The sequence below is a fragment of the Pagrus pagrus genome, assembly GCF_965226575.1.
Source record: "Pagrus pagrus genome assembly, chromosome: 22".
Taxonomy (NCBI): Eukaryota; Metazoa; Chordata; class Actinopteri; order Spariformes; family Sparidae; genus Pagrus; species Pagrus pagrus.
Window position 1 is genome coordinate 7018165 of NC_140204.1, and position 20270 is coordinate 7038434.

General features: G+C 39.4%; 1 protein-coding gene and 1 long non-coding RNA gene across 2 annotated transcripts in view; one reads left to right on the forward strand and one right to left on the reverse strand.

Annotated features, from left to right (window-relative positions):
• Positions 1–927: 927 nt before the first annotated feature.
• The window catches only part of LOC311251094, a 32041-nt gene continuing 12698 nt past the window's right edge, over positions 928–20270 (forward strand). Inside the window, exon 1 of the long non-coding RNA XR_014621350.1 lies at positions 928–1041. This is a non-coding gene — a long non-coding RNA (uncharacterized lncRNA). The remainder of the gene's footprint in view (positions 1042–20270) is intronic.
• On the reverse strand, positions 4299–12158 carry LOC311251073 (uncharacterized protein). The gene is made up of 15 exons (XM_084343350.1): positions 12029–12158; positions 9330–10333; positions 9041–9232; positions 8823–8918; positions 8130–8280; positions 7751–7992; positions 7462–7653; positions 7244–7339; positions 6551–6701; positions 6196–6413; positions 5907–6098; positions 5688–5783; positions 5003–5150; positions 4709–4882; positions 4299–4595 (listed from the first exon to the last, which is right to left on the reverse strand). Exons 2-15 carry the CDS (start codon positions 10329–10331, stop codon positions 4552–4554), a joined length of 2994 nt encoding a protein of 997 aa, XP_084199476.1. The 5' UTR covers positions 10332–10333; positions 12029–12158; the 3' UTR covers positions 4299–4551.

Genomic DNA, 20270 nt, shown 5'->3' on the forward strand with positions numbered 1-20270 from the left:
ATCATTTTAAACCTCCTGTTGGTAAGATAGTCGATTTTTGAGTCTCATTCCCAACTCATCAAACACCGACGCTTTCGAATGGTGGCCTACAATCCAAAAGCATCTGGGTTGGGGTCGGAGTTGGGAATGAGACTCAAAAATCAACTATCTTACCAACAGGAGCGTTAAGCTTTAATATCAGTTATGTTAAAAATTCAAATTCATTCCAATAATTTTAATGTGCCATGAAAATGTCTTAAAATTGTAATAATTCAAGCCTAAAAAAAGTAGTCCCTCATTGCCATTACTTGAATGTAAAACTAAACTTTTATTTTACATTTTAAAACAAGGATGATGACATATCCATTTTGGCAGTCCTCCCATTTGACACTGCAAAAACAAAAGACTGTTTAAGTTTCTGAATTTCTCCTTCTGTTGTTTCACAGGTTGCACGAATCTGCATTTGGAGACGCTGTTCTGCCCTGACAGCGCTGCTCATCAGGAAGGTAAATGTATTTGTTTGTTTTGGCGGGTCAGTAATGACGTTAAGGAGCTAAGACTACTAGCTTAAAGGGTTTTATCATGAATACCTTCATGAACCACCCAAACTGGTTAGAAAATCCATTTGGAACTAAGAATCCAATATGCAGTCTCAGTAAATAAAGTACTTTGGATGCACTGTTGCAGAGTCAATGCCACCTTTTGCAAGACATTGCCTGAAAATTAATAAACAAATACAATATGGAGACACTATATGTATTTAAATTATGTATTTTTTTAATCTGTGAATAACTTTTTAAAAAAACTCTTTAAATATAAATCTAACAGAACAAGTATTGTTAAAAGATGAACCTGATAAAAAAAACAAACTTGAAGATAACTTGAAGGTCGTAGAGGTTGAGCAAGATGATATGTCACTTCCGGCGGCCATCTTTGTTTGGCTGAAAGTGTAGCGACAGGGGAAAGGGTCAAAACAAACGTCGTCATTTTGCAGCCAACGGAATATGTTTTCTCTCAGTTGAACAGCGACCGAGGCTTACCGAAAATATCTTCAAAACGAAGGTAAGTGTTGTCAGATTACTTGTTTGGTCTGTATTTACAGCCTGTATTAGAAAAAATGCTGTGTGACGTGAAGAAGTCTGAGAAGGGCACGAACTTGGACGAGCACTAACGTCAGCTACAACAGTTAGCTAGCTGCAATTTGTAACCTTGACGTGTATACACAATTTAAATTCCGCGCATAAGTCAAGCCCAGTTTTACCTGCAAATTACTAAAATCGTGCCTACTTGGTTTTGACTTAGCAAGTATTAAACCTCTCAGCAGACTGGGTAGCTGAGTGGGCTAAAGTAGCTTGATTAGCTAGCCAGCTACAGTCTGTGATTCTGATTTGATTTACCCTTAATAGATCCATGCTTTCCATGAATACTGTTATAATTAGCTACATCTTCCATAATTTTGATTACAGACTAGCCATCAAAGTGAAATATCAATATACTGCTACCAACAACTGCAATGCAACTGCATTGGTTAACTCTGCTTTTTCTGCAGTCTACTTGCATGAGTATAGCTTTGCAGAATAGGGCTAAACATGACATTTTAAGCCAAAAATGAGTCTAATTTTCAATAGCTGACATCGAGAGTTGTTGCCTTTTACAAAAAAGACCATAGCCTTGATTATTGCGAATAGAGTGGTGTAGTTTGCAGTCCTATAACCCGGAAATCAGCTAACATTTTTGCTCATCTGCTTCCCTCGTGTCAAAGTCAATGTTTCTTTTGAATGGGTTTTCGGTTAAATGCCTGAAATTTTAATTTTGGTTACCACAGACACATGATATCTAAACATTTTGTTCTATGACACAAAATACATCATGACACTGCTCACAATTTAATTATAAAGTGCTTACATGTCTTAAATACACTCCATTATGATTTGTTTAAAGTCTGTTTATGTGAAATTTGATAACACAGATTATTGGTAATACAAATGTATATGTCAATGGATTTAAAAATACAAATGCAATCTGTGAATGAATGTATCACTTACATTGTAACATGAAGAACACTTGTGTTACTAACTAGAGGTTAGGGCTGCACAATTAATTCAATCGTGGCAGCCAAAAACGTGATCGTGATTAAAATTCGATTAAGATGATCGTCGCGATATTAACATTTAAAAAGCGGGCTCTGTTGCATATCAAATCAAGCACTTTCTCAACCCAATAGTCAGCCAACCTACAGGGAGCGAACAAAAGGTTAGGGCTTCATTAAGCTGCCTAAATAGCAAGCGAGCGCACCCTACAGCAGCGGCAGCCTCAAATTATATTCAACAGTGTGACACCCCGTCCTGACATACAGCGACGCGACAGCGAGCGAGGAAAAGTGATTAGAGTTTGTACTTTTCAATCAGCCTGTCCTGACGTGCCGCAAGCGATATCGCTCCGTCCAGCGATGTCGCTCAACCTGAAAAAATCGCTCACTTTGTCTGTATCTGGACGACATTTTGCGGCGGTGTCCCGCCCCTAACACTCCTAAAACTTCTAACTTCCTAAACTCCTTCTCTTTTCAGAGTGGTGTCTGCGCCACAGGGCAACACAACTAACTTATTCAACCACCTGAAAAAACACCACAAACCCAAACATGATGAATGCATGAAGGCCAAAGCTAACGCTAGTCCACTAAATCCCCGTCCGTGTCCACCGCCAACCCAGACATCCCAGGCACCTTGTGATTGCACTCTGCAATGGCATATTTATTTTTTGCCCTTTGTCTTGGGTACATTTTATTTAATTATTTATGATTTATTATTATTTTAATTTTCAATTTGAAGCCTTGTTCACATACGGTTTGTTTAAAAAAGAAAGTGCAATAAAAAGATATATTTACCTAACATAATGAATAATTGTGATTCATAATCGTGATTTCAATATTGATAAAAATAATCGTGATTATCATTTTGGCCATAATTGTGCAGCCCTACTAGAGGTGCAACAATAAATCAATTACTTCTCAACTGTTTAATTCATTCCCAACTGCATATTTTCATTAACAATTGGTTTAAGTAATTTTTCAAGAAGAAAATTATCTGGTTTTAATTTCTTAAGTGCAAATATTTTGTGGCTTCTTTAATCCTCTATGACAGTAAATTGAAATAATGTGGGTTGTGGATAAAACAAGACATTTGAGGATTTATTTATGGGCTTTGGGAAACAGCAAAACAACTTAATCATTATTCGACAAAAAGCAATTGATAGATTAATCAACAATTAAAATAACTGCTGCTATAATTTCAGTGTCAGTTTCAATGTATTAATTCCACAAAGATAAGCAGTTTCGGTAAAATATTTATTTCAAAAATATGTAATAAAAATTCAGTTGTTACATAATGCAATATGCAAAATCAATTTCACCAATATTTGGTATCATATCATAACATTCTTTATAAGAAACTGCTCACTTGCATGTGCACTCATACTCATAACACGCGCACATGAAAATATCAGCCAGTGAAGGCTTCATTGTTCATATGTACATTCACACCAAAGAGAATAACATCAGTATACTTATAACATGATGCAAAAACAAACATATCTGCCATTTTCTGACATCATTGTGAGTGACACAAGAGGAGAAAATTATATTTTGATTGTGAATGTCTAGTGACACAAAATAAAGAATAATTCTGGCCCCTAAAAAGGCACATCTAACTATTCTGAAGGGAGACGAAAGAATATCATGGTTAACAAAAAAAAAAGTCCTTCATTAGTTCCTCAGCTTTTGACAGAAAGTTTCGACATTAATGCACAGTTGTAATTTACCAACAGACCTTTTCCTATCATCACCGAAGGTACCTAATCATGAGGCTTTTACTTGCAGTAGTAATGTGGGATTAAAAGGTAACCAGACCTCAAACCCCAAATTTGATATTCGACTGCTCTTTACGGTTCTGATTGTAATATAACTTGCCATTTGTGTCTTACTATTGTAGATATTTGTACATCTAGGGTCGGGTTTTGATGTTTAGCCAGCAATTCAGTAACTTGTAAGACAATAATCCAGCTGTCCTATGGTCAGAAAACGAACAAAAACAGAGTACACAAATTGAATTCAAAACTCTTCAAATTAAATTCACTTCGTCAGAGCCTGTAACAGATGTGAAAGCAGAAAGGATGTCGAAGAGTGACCCACCTCCACCGGTCCTACTTTCACTGCAGTGAGTTGATACAAAACTAATCCTGATAACCTCAACTGCACTGTGTTTAGTCAAGCTCCTGTGAGATGTTTAACAGATTATATTCCATCACACATGTAATGTTTCCCCTGTAATTCTTTGTTAACAGCAGTGGGTGGGAGTCATTTTTGAATCAGTTTAACTTCGGTTGAAGGGAGCTAAAACTAAATACCTATTAGCCTTTAGTGGGAAAGGAAGGCCAAATTATGACATTAATTTCTAATTTTTCATTACAGCAGGGTTGAAAAACTTACCACCACTGCTGATTGACTACAGAGGCAACACTGACATGTATATAAATAGGGAGGTTACGAGTTTCTTGTCTTGACTCATGGGGGTTTCCTCATAGCATGAACAGACCCAGCAAACCGGCAGCGATCAGCATAGCTGTAGGGGAAGATGAGAAAACAGAAATAAGGCATTGCACAAACACATGTAATTTTAAACCTCTTGGATAGCTTGGCTCTGTCGTGGAAAACAAGCCCATACTGTATGCTTACCTTGCGTCAGTGATTGCTGGAGTGTAATGGCGTGGCTGGTGGTCATGGTGGTAGGTGGAGCGGTGGTGGTGGTGTTGGCTGTTGAAAGCTGATTGACGATGGTGGCGTTAGGATTGGCCAGGTCTGAAACAGTACTCAGTAGTCGGGGGGCTGGGGCTCCCAGAGTACCAGTAGCTGAGAGCGGAAGTGAAAGACAAAAAGATCATTAAAAAACATTTTTTTTGACTCATTATCTAGCATGGTGTTTGTGACAGGAGTCTTATGTAAATGTGTATCTGTGGGATGATAGCTTACTGCTGTCGAAAGAACCACTGGAGATTGCGAGTGTTACAGCTGATGTTCTTGATGATCTAGGAGTTACAGCAGAACCTGGCACGGTGGCAGCAAATGTACACTGGATTCTATTTCCATCGACCCTGCCCCTCACGTTGTTTGCATTCAGCTGGAGAGAAAGGACAAATAACAGATGACAAAGAAGACAATGAGTTTTCAATGTTGTATGATTACAGCAAATGTTTCTTTGTCATGCAGATAGTGACTTGAATTCATGTTTGCTGTGATATTACTTGAGCAGCAGGTTGCCAAAGGCTGTATGAGGCATTATGTGCATACAAATAAAGTGTAGACATAAAAAAAAAGGTTTGTAACCACACTAGATTAGCTGTATCTTGAGCCGGCTAATATATGGATATTTTATTGTTATGGTGATATGAGACCTAGCTCCTTAAAATCTAGCTATTGTTATGTGGTGACATGTCTTTTCCTGGTTTTAAAGGCTGCATAACAGTAAAGTGATGTAATTTTCTGAATTTACCAGACTGTTCTACTTGTTCGTAAACTTGTCTTTATCCGCTCCGTCATCACATTACTGATGATGATAAGTAGTGCCAATATTTATTCCTTCAATATAGGGAAAGTGGGCTACAACAGTCTAATGAATACATCTCTTCACTTATAGTCTGAGACAAGTAGAACTCACCTCTGTCAGAATCAGCTGGTTGTTGTCGAGGACAGCAGAAAAGAATGCCACAACGCTGTTGTTGTTCGCACAGATGAAGGTTGTGTCGTTGCCACCCTGCAGTGCAAAACCAGAAATGATAATTAAAACCTGTTTAGACATACGTCTTCAAAACAAATTGTGCGACTGACTCTGGGTTAGACTTCATGGTACTTTGATCTGTGCCAGAACTTGACATACCAACGTGCTGTCAATTGACAGGGTGACAGCGATGTAGCCATCTGACTCTCCTGAGAGCCCACAATCAAAATTTTGACCGCTCGTCTGCCTAGCAGAAAGAAAGAAGCATGATCCTGCAACAGCGGGGTTGCACGAAGAAGGCTCAGCTGCACACAGCTGCACGGTCCCACATCCTGTGTTATTAATCGTTGTCTGCAAGGGAGACAAGAAATATTTCAATAGCATTAATAAAAGAGACCATACTTGATCCTATTCTGTTCTGTTGTATTCCACTATCCCTATCCCTCACCTCAAGATTTTGCACTGCAAAGTTGGGTATCAGTGGGGGAGCCGCTGTTGTTGGTACTACAGTCGTTGCCAGTGCTGTGGTTGTGTTGGTAGGGGAAGCGGTGGTGATGTTGGTTGTGTTGGTTGTCGAAACCTGATTGACGATGGTGGTGTTAGGGTTGGCCAGGTTTACAGCAGGAGTCACTAGTCGGGGGGCTGGGGCTCCCAGAGTACCAGTAGCTGAGAGCGCAAGTGAAAGACAAAAAGATTATTTTTTTATTTTATTTTAGCATGTGTAAAAATTTCAACACATTATCTATCATGGTGTTTGTAACAGGAGTCTTATGTTAATATGTATCTGTGGGATGTTGGCTTACTGTTGTCGAAAGGTCCAGTGGAGATTGTGAGTGCTAAACCTGATGTTCTAGATGATCTAGAAGTTGCAGCAGCAGAATCTGGCACGGTGGCAGCAAATGTACACTGGATTGTATTTCCTCTGATACTGCCCCTCACGTTGTTCACATTCAGCTGGAGAGAAAGGACAAATAACAGATGACAAAGAAGACAATGAGTTTTCAATGTTGTATGATTACAGCAAATGTTTCTTTGTCATGCAGATAGTGACTTGAATTAATGTTTGCTGTGATATTGCTTGAGCAGCAGGTTCCCAAAGGCTGTATGAGGCATTCTGTGCATACAAATAAAGTGTAGACATGAAAAATAGGTTTGTAACCACACTAGATTAGCTGTATCTTGAGCCGGCTAATATATGGATATTATATTGTTTTGTTGATATGAGACCTATCTTCTCAAAATCTGGATATTGTTATGTCGTGACATGTCTTTTCCTGGTTTTAAAGGCTGCATAACAGTAAAGTGATGTAATTTTCTGAATTTACCAGACTGTTCTACTTGTTCTTATACTTGCCTTTATCCACTCTGGCATTATATTCACATTACTGATGATGATAAGTAGTGCCAATATTTATTCCTTCAATATTGGGAAAGTGGGCTACAACAGTCTAATGAATACATCTCCTCACTTATAGTCTGAGACAAGTAGAACTCACCTCTGTCAGAATCAGCTTGTTATTGTCGAGGACCGCAGAAAAGAATGCCACAACGCTGTTGTTGTTTGCACAGATGTAGGTTGTGTCATTGCCACCCTGCAATGCAAAACCAGAAATGATAAATAAAACCTGTTTAGACGTACATCTTCAAAACAAATGTGCGACTGACTCTGAGTTAGACTTCATGGTACTTTCATCTGTGCCAGAACTTGACATACCAATGTGCTGTCACTTGATAGGGTGGCAGCGATGTAGCCATCTGCCTCTCCTGAGAGCCCAAACTCAAAATTTCGACCGCTCGTCTGCCTAGCAGAAAGGAAGAAGCATGATCCTGCAACAGCGGGGTTGCATGAAGAAGGCTCAGCTGCACACAGCTGCTCGGTCCCACATCCTGTGTTATTAATAGGTGTCTGCAAGGGAGACGAGAAATATTTCAATAGCATTAATAAAAGAGACCATACTTGATCCTATTCTGTTCTGTTGTATTCCACTATCCCTATCCCTCACCTCAAGATTTTGCACTGTAATGTTGGGTGTCAGTGGGGGAGCCGTTGTTGTTGGTACTACGGTCGTTGCCGGTGGTGTGGTCATGTTGTTTCCTGCTGGTGTGGTCATGTTGGTAGGGGAAGCGGTGGTGGTGTTGGTTGTGTTGGTTGTCGAAATCTGATTGACGATGGTGGTGTTAGGATTGGCCAGGTTTACAGCAGGAGTCACTAGGCGGGGGGCTGGGGCTCCCAGAGTACCAGTAGCTGAGAGCGCAAGTGAAAGACAAAAAGATTATTTTTTAATTTTATTTTAGCATGTGTAAAAATTTCAACACATCATCTATTATGGTATTTGTAACAGGAGTCTTATGTTAATATATATCTGTGGGATGTTGGCTTACTGTTGTCGAAAGGTCCAGTGGAGATTGTGAGTGCTAAACCTGATGTTCTAGATGATCTAGAAGTTGCAGCAGCAGAATCTGGCACGGTGGCAGCAAATGTACACTGGATTGTATTTCCTCTGATACTGCCCCTCACGTTGTTCACATTCAGCTGGAGAGAAAGGACAAATAACAGATGACAAAGAAGACAATGAGTTTTCAATGTTGTATGATTACAGCAAATGTTTCTTTGTCATGCAGATAGTGACTTGAATTCATGTTTGCTGTGATATTGCTTGGGCAGCAGGTTCCCAAAGGCTGTATGAGGCATTCTGTGCATACAAATAAAATGTAGACATGAAAAATAGGTTTGTAACCACACTAGATTAGCTGTATCTTGAGCCGGCTAATATATGGATATTATATTGTTTTGTTGATATGAGACCTATCTTCTCAAAATCTGGATATTGTTATGTCGTGACATGTCTTTTCCTGGTTTTAAAGGCTGCATAACAGTAAAGTGATGTAATTTTCTGAATTTACCAGACTGTTCTACTTGTTCTTATACTTGCCTTTATCCACTCTGGCATTATATCCACATTACTGATGATGATAAGTAGTGCCAATGTGTATTCCTTCAATATTGGGAAAGTGGGCTACAACAGTCTAATGAATACATCTCCTCACTTATAGTCTGAGACAAGTAGAACTCACCTCTGTCAGAATCAGCTTGTTATTGTCGAGGACAGCAGAAAAGAATGCCACAACGCTGTTGTTGTTCGCACAGATGTAGGTTGTGTCATTGCCACCCTGCAGTGCAAAATCAGAAATGATAAATAAAACCTGTTTAGACGTACATCTTCAAAACAAATGTGCAACTGACTCTGGGTTAGACTTCATGGTACTTTCATCTGTGCCAGAACTTGACATACCAATGTGCTGTCACTTGATAGGGTGGCTGCGATGTAGCCATCTGACTGTCCTGAGAGCCCAAACTCAAAATTTCGACCGCTCGTCTGCCTAGCAGAAAGGAAGAAGCATGATCCTGCAACAGCGGGGTTGCATGAAGAAGGCTCAGCTGCACACAGCTGCTCGGTCCCACATCCTGTGTTATTAATAGGTGTCTGCAAGGGAGACGAGAAATATTTCAATAGCATTAATAAAAGAGACCATACTTGATCCTATTCTGTTCTGTTGTATTCCACTATCCCTATCCCTCACCTCAAGATTTTGCACTGTAATGTTGGGTGTCAGTGGGGGAGCCGTTGTTGTCGGTACTACGGTCGTTGCCGGTGGTGTGGTCATGTTGTTTCCTGCTGGTCCGGTCATGTTGTTTCCTGGTGGTCCGGTCATGTTGTTTCCTGGTGGTGTGGTCATGTTGTTTCCCGGTGGTGTGGTCATGTTTCCTGGTGGTGTGGTCATGTTTCCTGGTGGTGTGGTCATGTTGTTTCCTGATGGTCCGGTCATGTTGTTTCCCGGTGGTGTGGTCATGTTTCCCGGTGGTGTGGTCATGTTTCCTGGTGGTGTGGTCATGTTGTTTCCTGGTGGTGTGGTCATGTTGTTTCCCGGTGGTGTGGTCATGTTGTTTCCCGGTGGTGTGGTCATGTTGTTTCCCGGTGGTGTGGTCATGTTGTTTCCCGGTGGTGTGGTCATGTTGTTTCCCATTGGTGTGGTCATGTTGTTTCCCGGTGGTGTGGTCATGTTTCCTGGTGGTCCGGTCATGTTGTTTCCTGGTGGTGTGGTCATGTTGTTTCCTGGTGGTGTGGTCATGTTGTTTCCCGGTGGTCCGGTCATGTTGTTTCCCGGTGGTGTGGTCATGTTGTTTCCCGGTGGTGTGGTCATATTGTTTCCCGGTGGTGTGGTCATGTTGTTTCCCGGTGGTGTGGTCATATTGTTTCCCGGTGGTGTGGTCATGTTGTTTCCCGGTGGTGTGGTCATGTTGTTTCCTGGTGGTGTGGTCATGTTTCCTGGTGGTGTGGTCATGTTGTTTCCTGGTGGTGTGGTCATGTTGTTTCCTGGCGGTGTGGTCATGTTATTTTCTGGCGGTGTGGTCATGTTTCCGGCTGGTGTGGTCATGTTGTTTCCTGCTGGTGTGGTGATGTTGTTTCCTGCTGATGTGGTCATGTTTCCGGCTGGTGTGGTCATGTTGCTTTGAGCGTAGGTGCCCGCAGATATCCACGACAGTGTCACGAGCAGGACAGTGAGGACCAGTCTGTTGTCCATAGCTAGAGAAGGTCAGGTAAAATCATGAAGTTAAATAACGTAATAGGACACTTCATCTACACTGAGTTCTGTGGTAACAAAGATTATATCAGATGAGCTCTGAGAAAATATTTAAAGGTGAATTATTTTAGTAAACATAATTGCCAATAAGCCTAATCTTTAAGTGATAGTCACAGCACTGTGGGAAGTTACTCTCTTTGGGTGGTTAAAGTGGACGTTACTAAACATGAAGCATATTTAATGATAACGATAGTGACCGGCTAAGCAATGGCTGGAACACTGCCAACTCCCCCTTGTGGCTATTCAAAATAAATCAGGAAATCATTATGGGACTGTATGTTATCGGGTCTCCAGCTTCTTAAGTGTAAGGAATTTTTTTATTTATCCTAGTAAGTAAAGAGTCTTTGGCAGGATTTCTCACCAAGTTTTTACATGTTTCACTGGTGTGGCTGCCTTTTTCATTTAGGTGCGCCAGTATATAATTTAGGTGTATTTCTAAGCACATTCTGTAAATGATTGTAAACAGGAATAAACATGCAGGTAAATGTTTTTCATCATTTAAAGCAACATTATATAGAAATTGTGTGATTTGGCGCCCCCCACAGTTTCTGAGTGCAACACTACTATGATAAATACAAATCCCAGGTTTGTAACACTCATCAGATCAGGTAGGTGCCAACTACACTACTGAAAATGAGTTAGGGATATTGGGATATGGGTGCATATTTGCATGTGTATGGATATGCAGTAAAATAGCATTATTTTAGAGGATCAAGTGTGTGTGTATATATATATATATATATATATTGAGTTGTGTGCAAACAAAACTTATAACCTCATAACAATGTTATGTCTTATATGCTGCAATCCTACACTCTCACTGAAGTTTAAAGCACAGCACACGCAACACGTAATTGTCATAACCTCAATTGTTTAAAAGAGTCACAAAAATAAATCCACCTCAAATGAGATTGATATAGAAATTTACAAAATAATCCACAGAAAATATGTTCATGGACTAATATTTGTTCAGAAGATCGCACATCCAGTTGGGTGTGTCGCACTTTTGGCTCACTTGATAGTTATTGTGAACTAAACTGTTGCACAATGGATTCCTGAGTATTTTAGTTTTGGACTGTTGGTTTGGTCAAAAGAAGCAATTCGAAGACGTTGCTTTGGGAAATTGTGACAAGCTTTTTTCACCATATGCGGACATTTTATAATCTAAGTGATTAATCATAAAAATAACCAGAAAATGATGCGATAATCATAACATATAATCTATTTCACTGTGGTTTGACGAACAGTGTAAACTGAACATTTTTATTCAAACTTATTAACAGGAATTAAATTATAGATTATAATTTAGGATAAAAAAATACACATAAGATTACATTTATCTGAGTAAAGTTTACCTCATATCACTAAAAAGACCACAAATATCAATTAATTAATTGCCGTTGTCATAAATTATGCTATAGTTCTTTTATTTTAAGTTTTACAATAATTGGCATTTAAGAATTACAAAAGAAAACCTTTAAGAAAAGTTAAATACTTGATTTATATTTATACATTTAGAGACTATGATTTGAAGAGAAACCCATATTCCATTGATTACATGCACACCATATGGTATCTCTCCATGAGTAGTTAATGAATAGACAATAATGTCTAACGTATAGATTGTTTTAGCCTACCTGTAGAGCTTGTCTGCAGTTCCAGTGATGGGTGAAATAGGGATAAGAAGCAAAACGCAGTGCAGTTCCCTTGAAATGAGGATCCTGTCAGGCGTGGCGTACAGGTGGACTGCTTGCAAGTGAGATGTGCTTAACAGGATCCCAGGTAAAGATGTGACACCTGTGTACTCTGTGGCACTATTTAAACTAATGGGTTGAGTCAAGACATCAGCCAAAAAAAACAACTTATGACATCATGGATGAGGGTGGAGAATAGGGGCTCAAGGGCGTGTGTGGAAAGCCCAGGGAGCATTTTTGCCATGTCACTGCACATTCAACCCCCCTCTTTGTCTTTGCAATTGTAGTTGCTAAGTGCATTCCTTCTTGACGGTCTCACAGTGGTGAGCTGGTAAGGCGATAAACATGATGAGAACAAGGAAACAAACACCAGCTTTACCGGACAGTTCTATTATCTGATATAACTGGAAGATAGTCCAAGTCATGTAAAACGACAGCTTAGATTTTATTATGACTCTAAAAATGTACGACACAGTATTAAGAGTTTTAAGCTTTAGAGATGCTTAATGAATATCTAGAAATGTGAGTGGATAGATGGGACCAATCAAACCTAACTATCTCATTAGATTTCAGTGGTAATCTAGATGTGGGAGTCTTGTCATTAGGAAAGTGAGTTTGTAGTTTGAAAAGTCCAAATCCTCTTTCAAAGTGTTGGAGATTAATTAACCTGCCAGTTACATCCCTTTACACCCCATCCTCTCCACACATGTCTCCACCAGTGCAAATATGTTAAAGAAATGTCTTTATGCCGTGAGAGGTAAAGACATTATTGTGTGCGTCTGTGTTCATGTCTAACTTGGCACTGGTTGGTATATGAAACCAGTGGTGAGCCCGGTGACACAAAGCCAAGAACTGGTTTGTCAGTGACTTCTATTTGCTTCAGTATCACCATTGTGTTCAGCTGCCTCTTATAAACACGAACGCTCCCTAACAATCAAGCAGGCAAGTTCAGACAACTGTAAACTGTCAGTCTGTGGTAATTATAGTAATAATTATTCGGTTAGGTATGCACATTGTGATCACAGGAGAGGACTTTTGGGAGATTTTATCAAAAAACTTCCACATTTCTTCCTGCAAGTGTCCACGATAGGGACCTAAAATGTTTTTAAAAAAGAGTGTGTAGTGTCACAAACAAATGAATTAATCACAAATAAAATTGAATTGTTTGGCTGAATAAGTGAGATAACTTCTTAATATTCAAAATAGACCCGTAAACTGTCCAGATCTTAAGATGAATAATATTTTCTACGGTATAATGAGGTGCGACCTGGGGAAAAAAAGGTGTATTAATTAGGTTTGAAGCTTGTAATACCGGTTAAGATGAGTAGATCAGGGGGATGAGTAGGAACAAGTTCTCCGGTCACATAGCTTTCCTATCTGCAAGCCCCATGCTTGAAAAACCAGGTTAATTGTTTAAATGTTTTCCCCACCCTGCCTCCAGGAAGGAGAGCTGCAGGGGTGACACGGCCTGGTACAGTCAGCAAAAAGCTTATGGGGTTTTGGTGTAATGCAGAAAATAAGCTCTGTGGCAAACACAACTTTATGATACTTTTTGTTAGGCAAAATAATCTACACAGATGAACGCCACTTTTATGGTTTTTGAAATGTAAATGATAAAAGCTAATGTTAGGCTATAAACGGACTACATCGTGGACACGTGACTTTAATATCACCAACATTAAGCGCCACAGGATATAGAAAAACAGGAAAAAACACAATTCTGTTGCCCAAGTGTAATTTAGCATTGTGTCATATCACTGATGATCTAATATGTCTAATTGTGGGATTTTTGTGTTTTCACGTCATGTGAGGTATTTTGCTTTATTTATTTCTTAGGCCTTTTCATGGCTTCATTTGACAAAGCGGCTGAAGAGTGACAGGTGACAGGGAGAGAGGGAGGTGACAACGTTCAGCCACAGGGTTGTAATCCAACCTCGCTGACTCTGTGGTCCAACAGAAAAACTCACTTTGTGAAGAGTTAACAAAATAACAGTGATAATTTGAACAATAAAAGTTCAGAATAAAATAACATGAACAGTCACAATGGTCAATTGACACAGCTTATTGATAAATGATATTGATAGAACAGAATAATGTTGCTGACAAATGTTGCCAAGACACTAAACAATGGCATTAACTGTGAGTTATGTTGCATGAAAATCTCTGTGGTGGCCCCGCTTTGTCAAACCTGTTTGGTTGTCATAGCAGTGAGGTATTTCCGTTCATAAGAAACTGACATGGGCTTTTAACACTGAATAACATTTAAGCCTAACAATAGAAATCTTGTGCAGTATGTTGCACCACAAATACTCCACGTTGATGCTGTGTGTCATAAAGGTGGCGTAATGCTCACAAGCCAGTGAAATCATGAGCAAAGTATTTTGTGTGTTGTTATTTCTCATTCAGGTGATTTGAAAGAGGTTGATATTTCTGCTTTACAGTATGTTGATTTCAGTCGGTGAGTGGATTGCTCAGGGTTTTCCCAGCTTTGGGAGTAAAATTTGTCAGCTTCTTAACACAAAATACCCAGATATTTTAAAAGGAGTGGAGCAGTTTTAGGTTGAAAGTTTAAAGATTTCAGTTTGACTTTTAAACGTGATCGTATAGAGGCTTATAGATGCGAAGACTAGAAGCTGGCTTTTGGCTGCTGACATGAGGAAGTGATCTGTGTTCCTATCGGGGTTGAATCAGTTCCTGAAAGTGCTCTGTATAACCGGTCCTCCTTGATGGAAAATGGTGTCACAGGTTGCAGGAGATTGACTGTAGGAACTGATTCATCATCATAATTCACCCCTTCCTTTACAAATATAGATCCGGGCCCCATTTCTCCTTCGGATTCTCCCGCTACTGCCCCATTATTTTTTAGCAATAATATAAATAATAAAAATAACACCATCCATAACAATGCTGTGTGTAGAGGAAATTAATAATTTATTATCCATATGTCTGCATCTATTTCCTCTGAGGAGATTCAAGCACTGTGCTGACATTAAGGCTGCTTTCAGACCAAATCCAGTGCAAATGCGGGACCTCCTGTTCATTTGAATGATGGTGTTTTGGCCTCGATGGTGCAGACTGCAGGAGAAACCCAATGTCACGTTGTGGTGGGCAATCACATCAGCTGGCGATCAGACTAGCAGCATGAATGACTTTATTTGGCCCTTGTGCACTAGTTTAAAACACTTTATTTAATCTGTGGATTCACACAAACACTGTCATACAGGCATGCTTAACTTACTAGGGAAGGCATGACCTGCAGATCAGAGGCAGAGTAGAACGGGTCAGTCGCAGGGGCACTTTGTCGCATGGCTAAATAGTACAGTGGGAACACATCAGACCTTTCTCTGTGTAGCATGATTTTTCACTAGTAATCATTCAGTTTTGTCTCGTGCCCCAGTTTAAAACCCATTGTAATGACATGCCTCGTATCCTAGTTGTTAAGTGTTATTTTTTTTAATCTGTCAATGCGGACAAACCATCACTAGTAGGACCAGCATGCTCGCAGCAGAGCAAACAGAGCAGCTTCTCCTTTCGGCAAACTGATCAGCAAGGTTTAAAGTTCACAACATGCCGTCACACAAACACACAGTGTACAACCATGAGCGCCTAATTCTGCCGGTTCATTTACACTGTGCTTACTTACAGCAGCAAGTCTAAATGCAAATATACAAACCAAATATTTACCTACTCCGTCCTTTTTACTTTTAGGTTCAGTCCTTCATGTAGACTGTGCGCCAGAGAGAGACCAGATCCTGTTAAGAACTGGTTTCATATGGTCCAATCTACCGGGATCATATGCATCCAAGCGTATTAATTTCTATAATCAATGTTGGCATGTTTTACTGATGGTTCTGCATCACAAAACAATAGTGTCGGACTCGTGCTTCTACGCTGCTTGAAACTTGACGACGAAGGAGCCACGGCTGAGAGGAAGAAACGGCCCAAAATGTGGCTTCACGAAGGAAGATGGCAACAGTGCCATGTCTGTAAAATGATAATTTCAAGGAAGGTTGGAAACACGACGCAATATGCTGAACAGCTTTCTACGCAACACAGGTGTTACTTCTTGGAGTGCCTTGCCTTTAACACACTAGAGCCTTCCCAGCTGAGCTGTACGCCAGAGTAAATATAACTTGTAACAACATTAGTACATGGCAGGCTCAGCAAGTTTTTCTTTGACTTAGAAAATCTAAATAAAAAAGAGTGCTATACAAATATTCTCTAATATCTTCCATTTTCAATGATGACATTGGGATAGGAAAGAAGAACTGGTTTCTGTTGAGAACCAGTTCCAAATTAAACAGCGGCACACCAGAGTCCCAAGTGTTCAGACTCAGAAATGATGCAGTTTAGCCGACCACGGCCGACCCTAATGCGTCAAAGCTTTGTTGCCATGGTAATCAGCATCCAAGTCAATATGCAAAGAAGTCAGATGTTGCGTCTGCAGCAACACATTTATATACGAATTTCAATATTTACAAAATTAATGAGGTAATGATACAAGTGAATAAGTAAGTGAATAAACAAACTGTTCTCAGAGTAAAATATGGTCCACAGAACACTGTTTGAAGCTAGAAAGGTGGCAGGGTCTCCCACATATAAACAAAGTATAAAGTCAGTTTGTTTAGGCATAAAAAAAAATCAGTCAATGAAGATCTTTCTCTTCTGATCAAAATATAATTTCCTAAAACTAGAGTGCACTTGTAAGTCCCAGTTTCACCCATGTGTGCAATCTACTGAACTCTATAGTGTTACCTAACCGACACATCACAACTGTCTCTCTCAATTAAGATACTTAACAAGCAGTGCTATCATTTGGCTAGAGTGTAGGGGCTTAAAGGGATATTTCCGGTCTTTTGATGTTGGTTGTATGAGGTACTTACCTTTGGTCAGTGTGTTACCTGCAGTAGATGACTGTCAGCTCTCCCCCTGTGTGGAGAAGCAACATGTAGCACTGACAGGGAAGCGGATCAGTTGACTGCTAAATGGCAAGTGTATGCTATATTTTAAACATGTTTGGTGCTTTACATTGCCTTCTTTTAGGTGGCTAAAATACACCTTGCTGTTAGTGCTACGCGCTGAGCTGATGGTCATCTACTGCAGGTAATACACTGATGATGAGGGATAAGTACCTCACACATCCCCACATCGAAAGACCCCATCTATCACTTCCATGTCGTTTGCAGTTTTGCTCAGGTCTCTCATGTAAAGCAGACACTATCTTTTATTAAATAAAGATCACATAGATGGATAGAAATCGAAATGCTAAACTGAGTTGAAAGGTAGGCCATGGATATTTAAAGTTAGGGTTCATTTTAGGTTGAGGATCAGGAGTTATTTACGTTTCACATCACTTACATACCACACAGGGGTTGGGCATGATGAATAACTGATAGAAGTCTGTTGCCAGGTTGTGCATAAAAATGTTGTTCGGTTTCAATGAGGCATTCCTTTGATCTGTTGTTGTGAGAGCATTTGAAACAGTTTTGTTTTTTAATGTTCTTGCACTCTTTCTCAAAAGTTTTTTAAGTGTGCCTGCGCTTATTTTCTGGGAAATCGGCATGTCCGTATTTGACACCCTGAGAATCATTACTCACTCCACCTTTAATACAAATAACCAAACGGTGGTTGAAGTCTCTGCAGCCATTTCCCCGACAGTGTATTGTCAGTGTGACAGTGTGACGGAAGGCTGAGGTTAGTGGCTTGTTTGCCTTCATGAATAAAGAGGCCACAAAAATCCAGCACCACGTGTTCATCTGCGACTTACACTCAAGACTTACATTAAAAGCCATTCAGCCGACTTGGCATCTGTTGTTTGTCTTCTCATATGTCACTCTGTCTCTGTCTCATTTTTGTTAAGCACGATAAGTACGTGTCTTAAACACCTATCAACGTCAATTAATCTTGAGAAGCTAATCCAACCGGTGGTTTGGAATGGAATTCACTCATTGACGTAAACGAATGCATTCACAAAACCACAATGTGTTTCAATTGATTGTAAAACACGAGTACGTCTGTGCAGACAAATTTCGCACATCCATGAATCTGTAATTTTTAAGCCCACGTCATCTGACACTTCTTTGACTCATGTCATGAGTAAATAAATGATTTCACCACATCCGTGTTCTCAAGAGAAAGAGAGGTGTTTACTTATGCACAGCAAGGCTGGAAAGGAAAGGTTTTGAGCTGTCCCCATCTCCATATTGTAGTCTTTTTAGCTTACATAATCAACATAACACATAACACCTCTGTGTTGACGTTTTGTAAAAAGAAAAATATTTTTGTATTCTGTTATCAAAGCATGAAAGAAAGGGATCATTTTGTTAACCTTTAGATTTACTCCTGCTCTTGTTAGATTATGACTTAAAACAAATGTACATGTTTCTACAAAGTTCACAACTTCTCACTGCAACCACATTCATAGGAAGACTGACTAGAAATTTTTATTATCACTAATTAAAATAAAGATTTAAATAGGACATTTTTGAAATTATGAAAAAGTCATTCAAAATATGTATATATCTTTTTTAGATGTCTTACATCGTACACTCTCGTCTCATCAGTACATTTAGGTTAGATTTGGTCATGCAACAACTGAAGTAGTTGGAGTGGAAAAGTGCTAGTTCACTGTTATGTTGTGAAGCTTTCTATTGGCATGAGGGTGAGTAGACAATAACAACATTTTCATTTTTGGGTGCATTTTTTTTCTTTAAATCCAGACTGAAAACTTTGTTTTTAAGTGCTTTTAACTGAATGCTTTTAAAACACAAGGCCTTGTTGTCATTTTTATTATCTTAAATCTTTTTATCTATTTATTTGTTTGTTTTATCATATTTTAAATATTTTATTCATATATGGATTTATTTATTTTATTCTGCTTTTTTTAATTGTGTCCTTTTGGATTTGTGTTATTAACCAAACCTCTGTTCAGTGTTTCCCACATAATGGGAAGTGTCTGTATTTCAAGGCGTGAGAATGTGACCAAGCAAACAACAAAGTTTGCCTACATAGTTATAGTGTTGCTTTAATTGTCCATCTTGATGCACACATACAGGCTTGCCTTGCTTTTCTGCTTCTCTCTCGCAGTACGTGTCTGCTCCGTTGACTTTCTTTGTCATCAGTTTGTTTTATGAGGTCAACCAAAACAATGTTTTAAATATTTCATCCGTGATGCTGTTTTTTTACGACAGCAGGTGAGCCACCTGTGGATGACGCTTGTTGCAGCCTATCAAAACAGGAGAAACCAACATGGTGCCGTTCCCATTTCTGTAGATGGGAAGGTTAGAGCCAGGGTAGACTGTCTCGATCGGGAATGTGTTGTTCTCTTGGACAAAGATAAAAGTAAAAAATGGGAAAAGTGGTCACTAAATATTCTTGGTTTGCCCGCCACAGCAAAGTCTGTGTGTGGGAAACTGCTTTGCCTTGCCAAAGGTATGCTTGCGTAAAGTGTATAAGTAAAAAGACAACTTTGTGTGCTTTATGAACAAAGGCTATTCTAGAGGAGGAAATGGTCAGGTGTTTGGAAAAGAAGTTATTTCAGTGCGAAAAACAAGCTGGAGCAGATTTTTTCTGTGTTGCGCATGAGAATCAAGATAAACCTGATAAGGAAAAGGCAGATGGAGCACATGATATTCGAGTTTAGTTTCCAGAGCAGTCAAAATAATAGTCATCTTTCCTTCAAGTACACACGTAGTGACGAAGGAGTTACTCACTACTGAAGATCGAGATTAGATAAGATGTATTGTTTCCTCATAGCTGCATTCCTGGTGCTACCTTTGCTGTGTACCCCTGAAGTTATTCCTGCCTGGTGTTGAGTCAGAAATGGATAAGTTACTGAAGAGCTAAACCTCAGGCAATTAAACCAGATACTAATTGAATCCAGTCAATCAAAGCATTTTTTGAATGCTCCATCACATTTGATGAGATCTGTAGAAATACTGGCAGTGTAGGGGTGTGAAACCTGAGGAAGCGTGACTAGCATCAACATCTTAAACACAATAAAGTCAAAATACCTCCAGCAATTGTTTGAGATACTGTGCAGTTTATCTAGTTCTGGTTGAAAGCCTGCACAAGTACAATGCTATTAAACAGTTAATAGTTTGTATTTTTTTTATTATAGAATGAATTTATTTTTGCTTTTTTAGGTTCACAAAACACTTTCCTTTGTCAAAAAATGTCGTAGATG

Coding starts and splice junctions, on each gene's coding strand:
- LOC311251073 (XM_084343350.1), bottom strand. CDS start 10,331: ATGGACAACAGACTGGTCCTCACTGTCCTGCTCGTGACACTGTCGTGG. Junction 6,702..7,243: donor ACAAGCTGATTCTGACAGAG/GTGAGTTCTACT, acceptor CTTTCTCTCCAG/CTGAATGTGAACAACGTGAG. Junction 6,414..6,550: donor CACTGGACCTTTCGACAACA/GTAAGCCAACAT, acceptor TTGCGCTCTCAG/CTACTGGTACTCTGGGAGCC.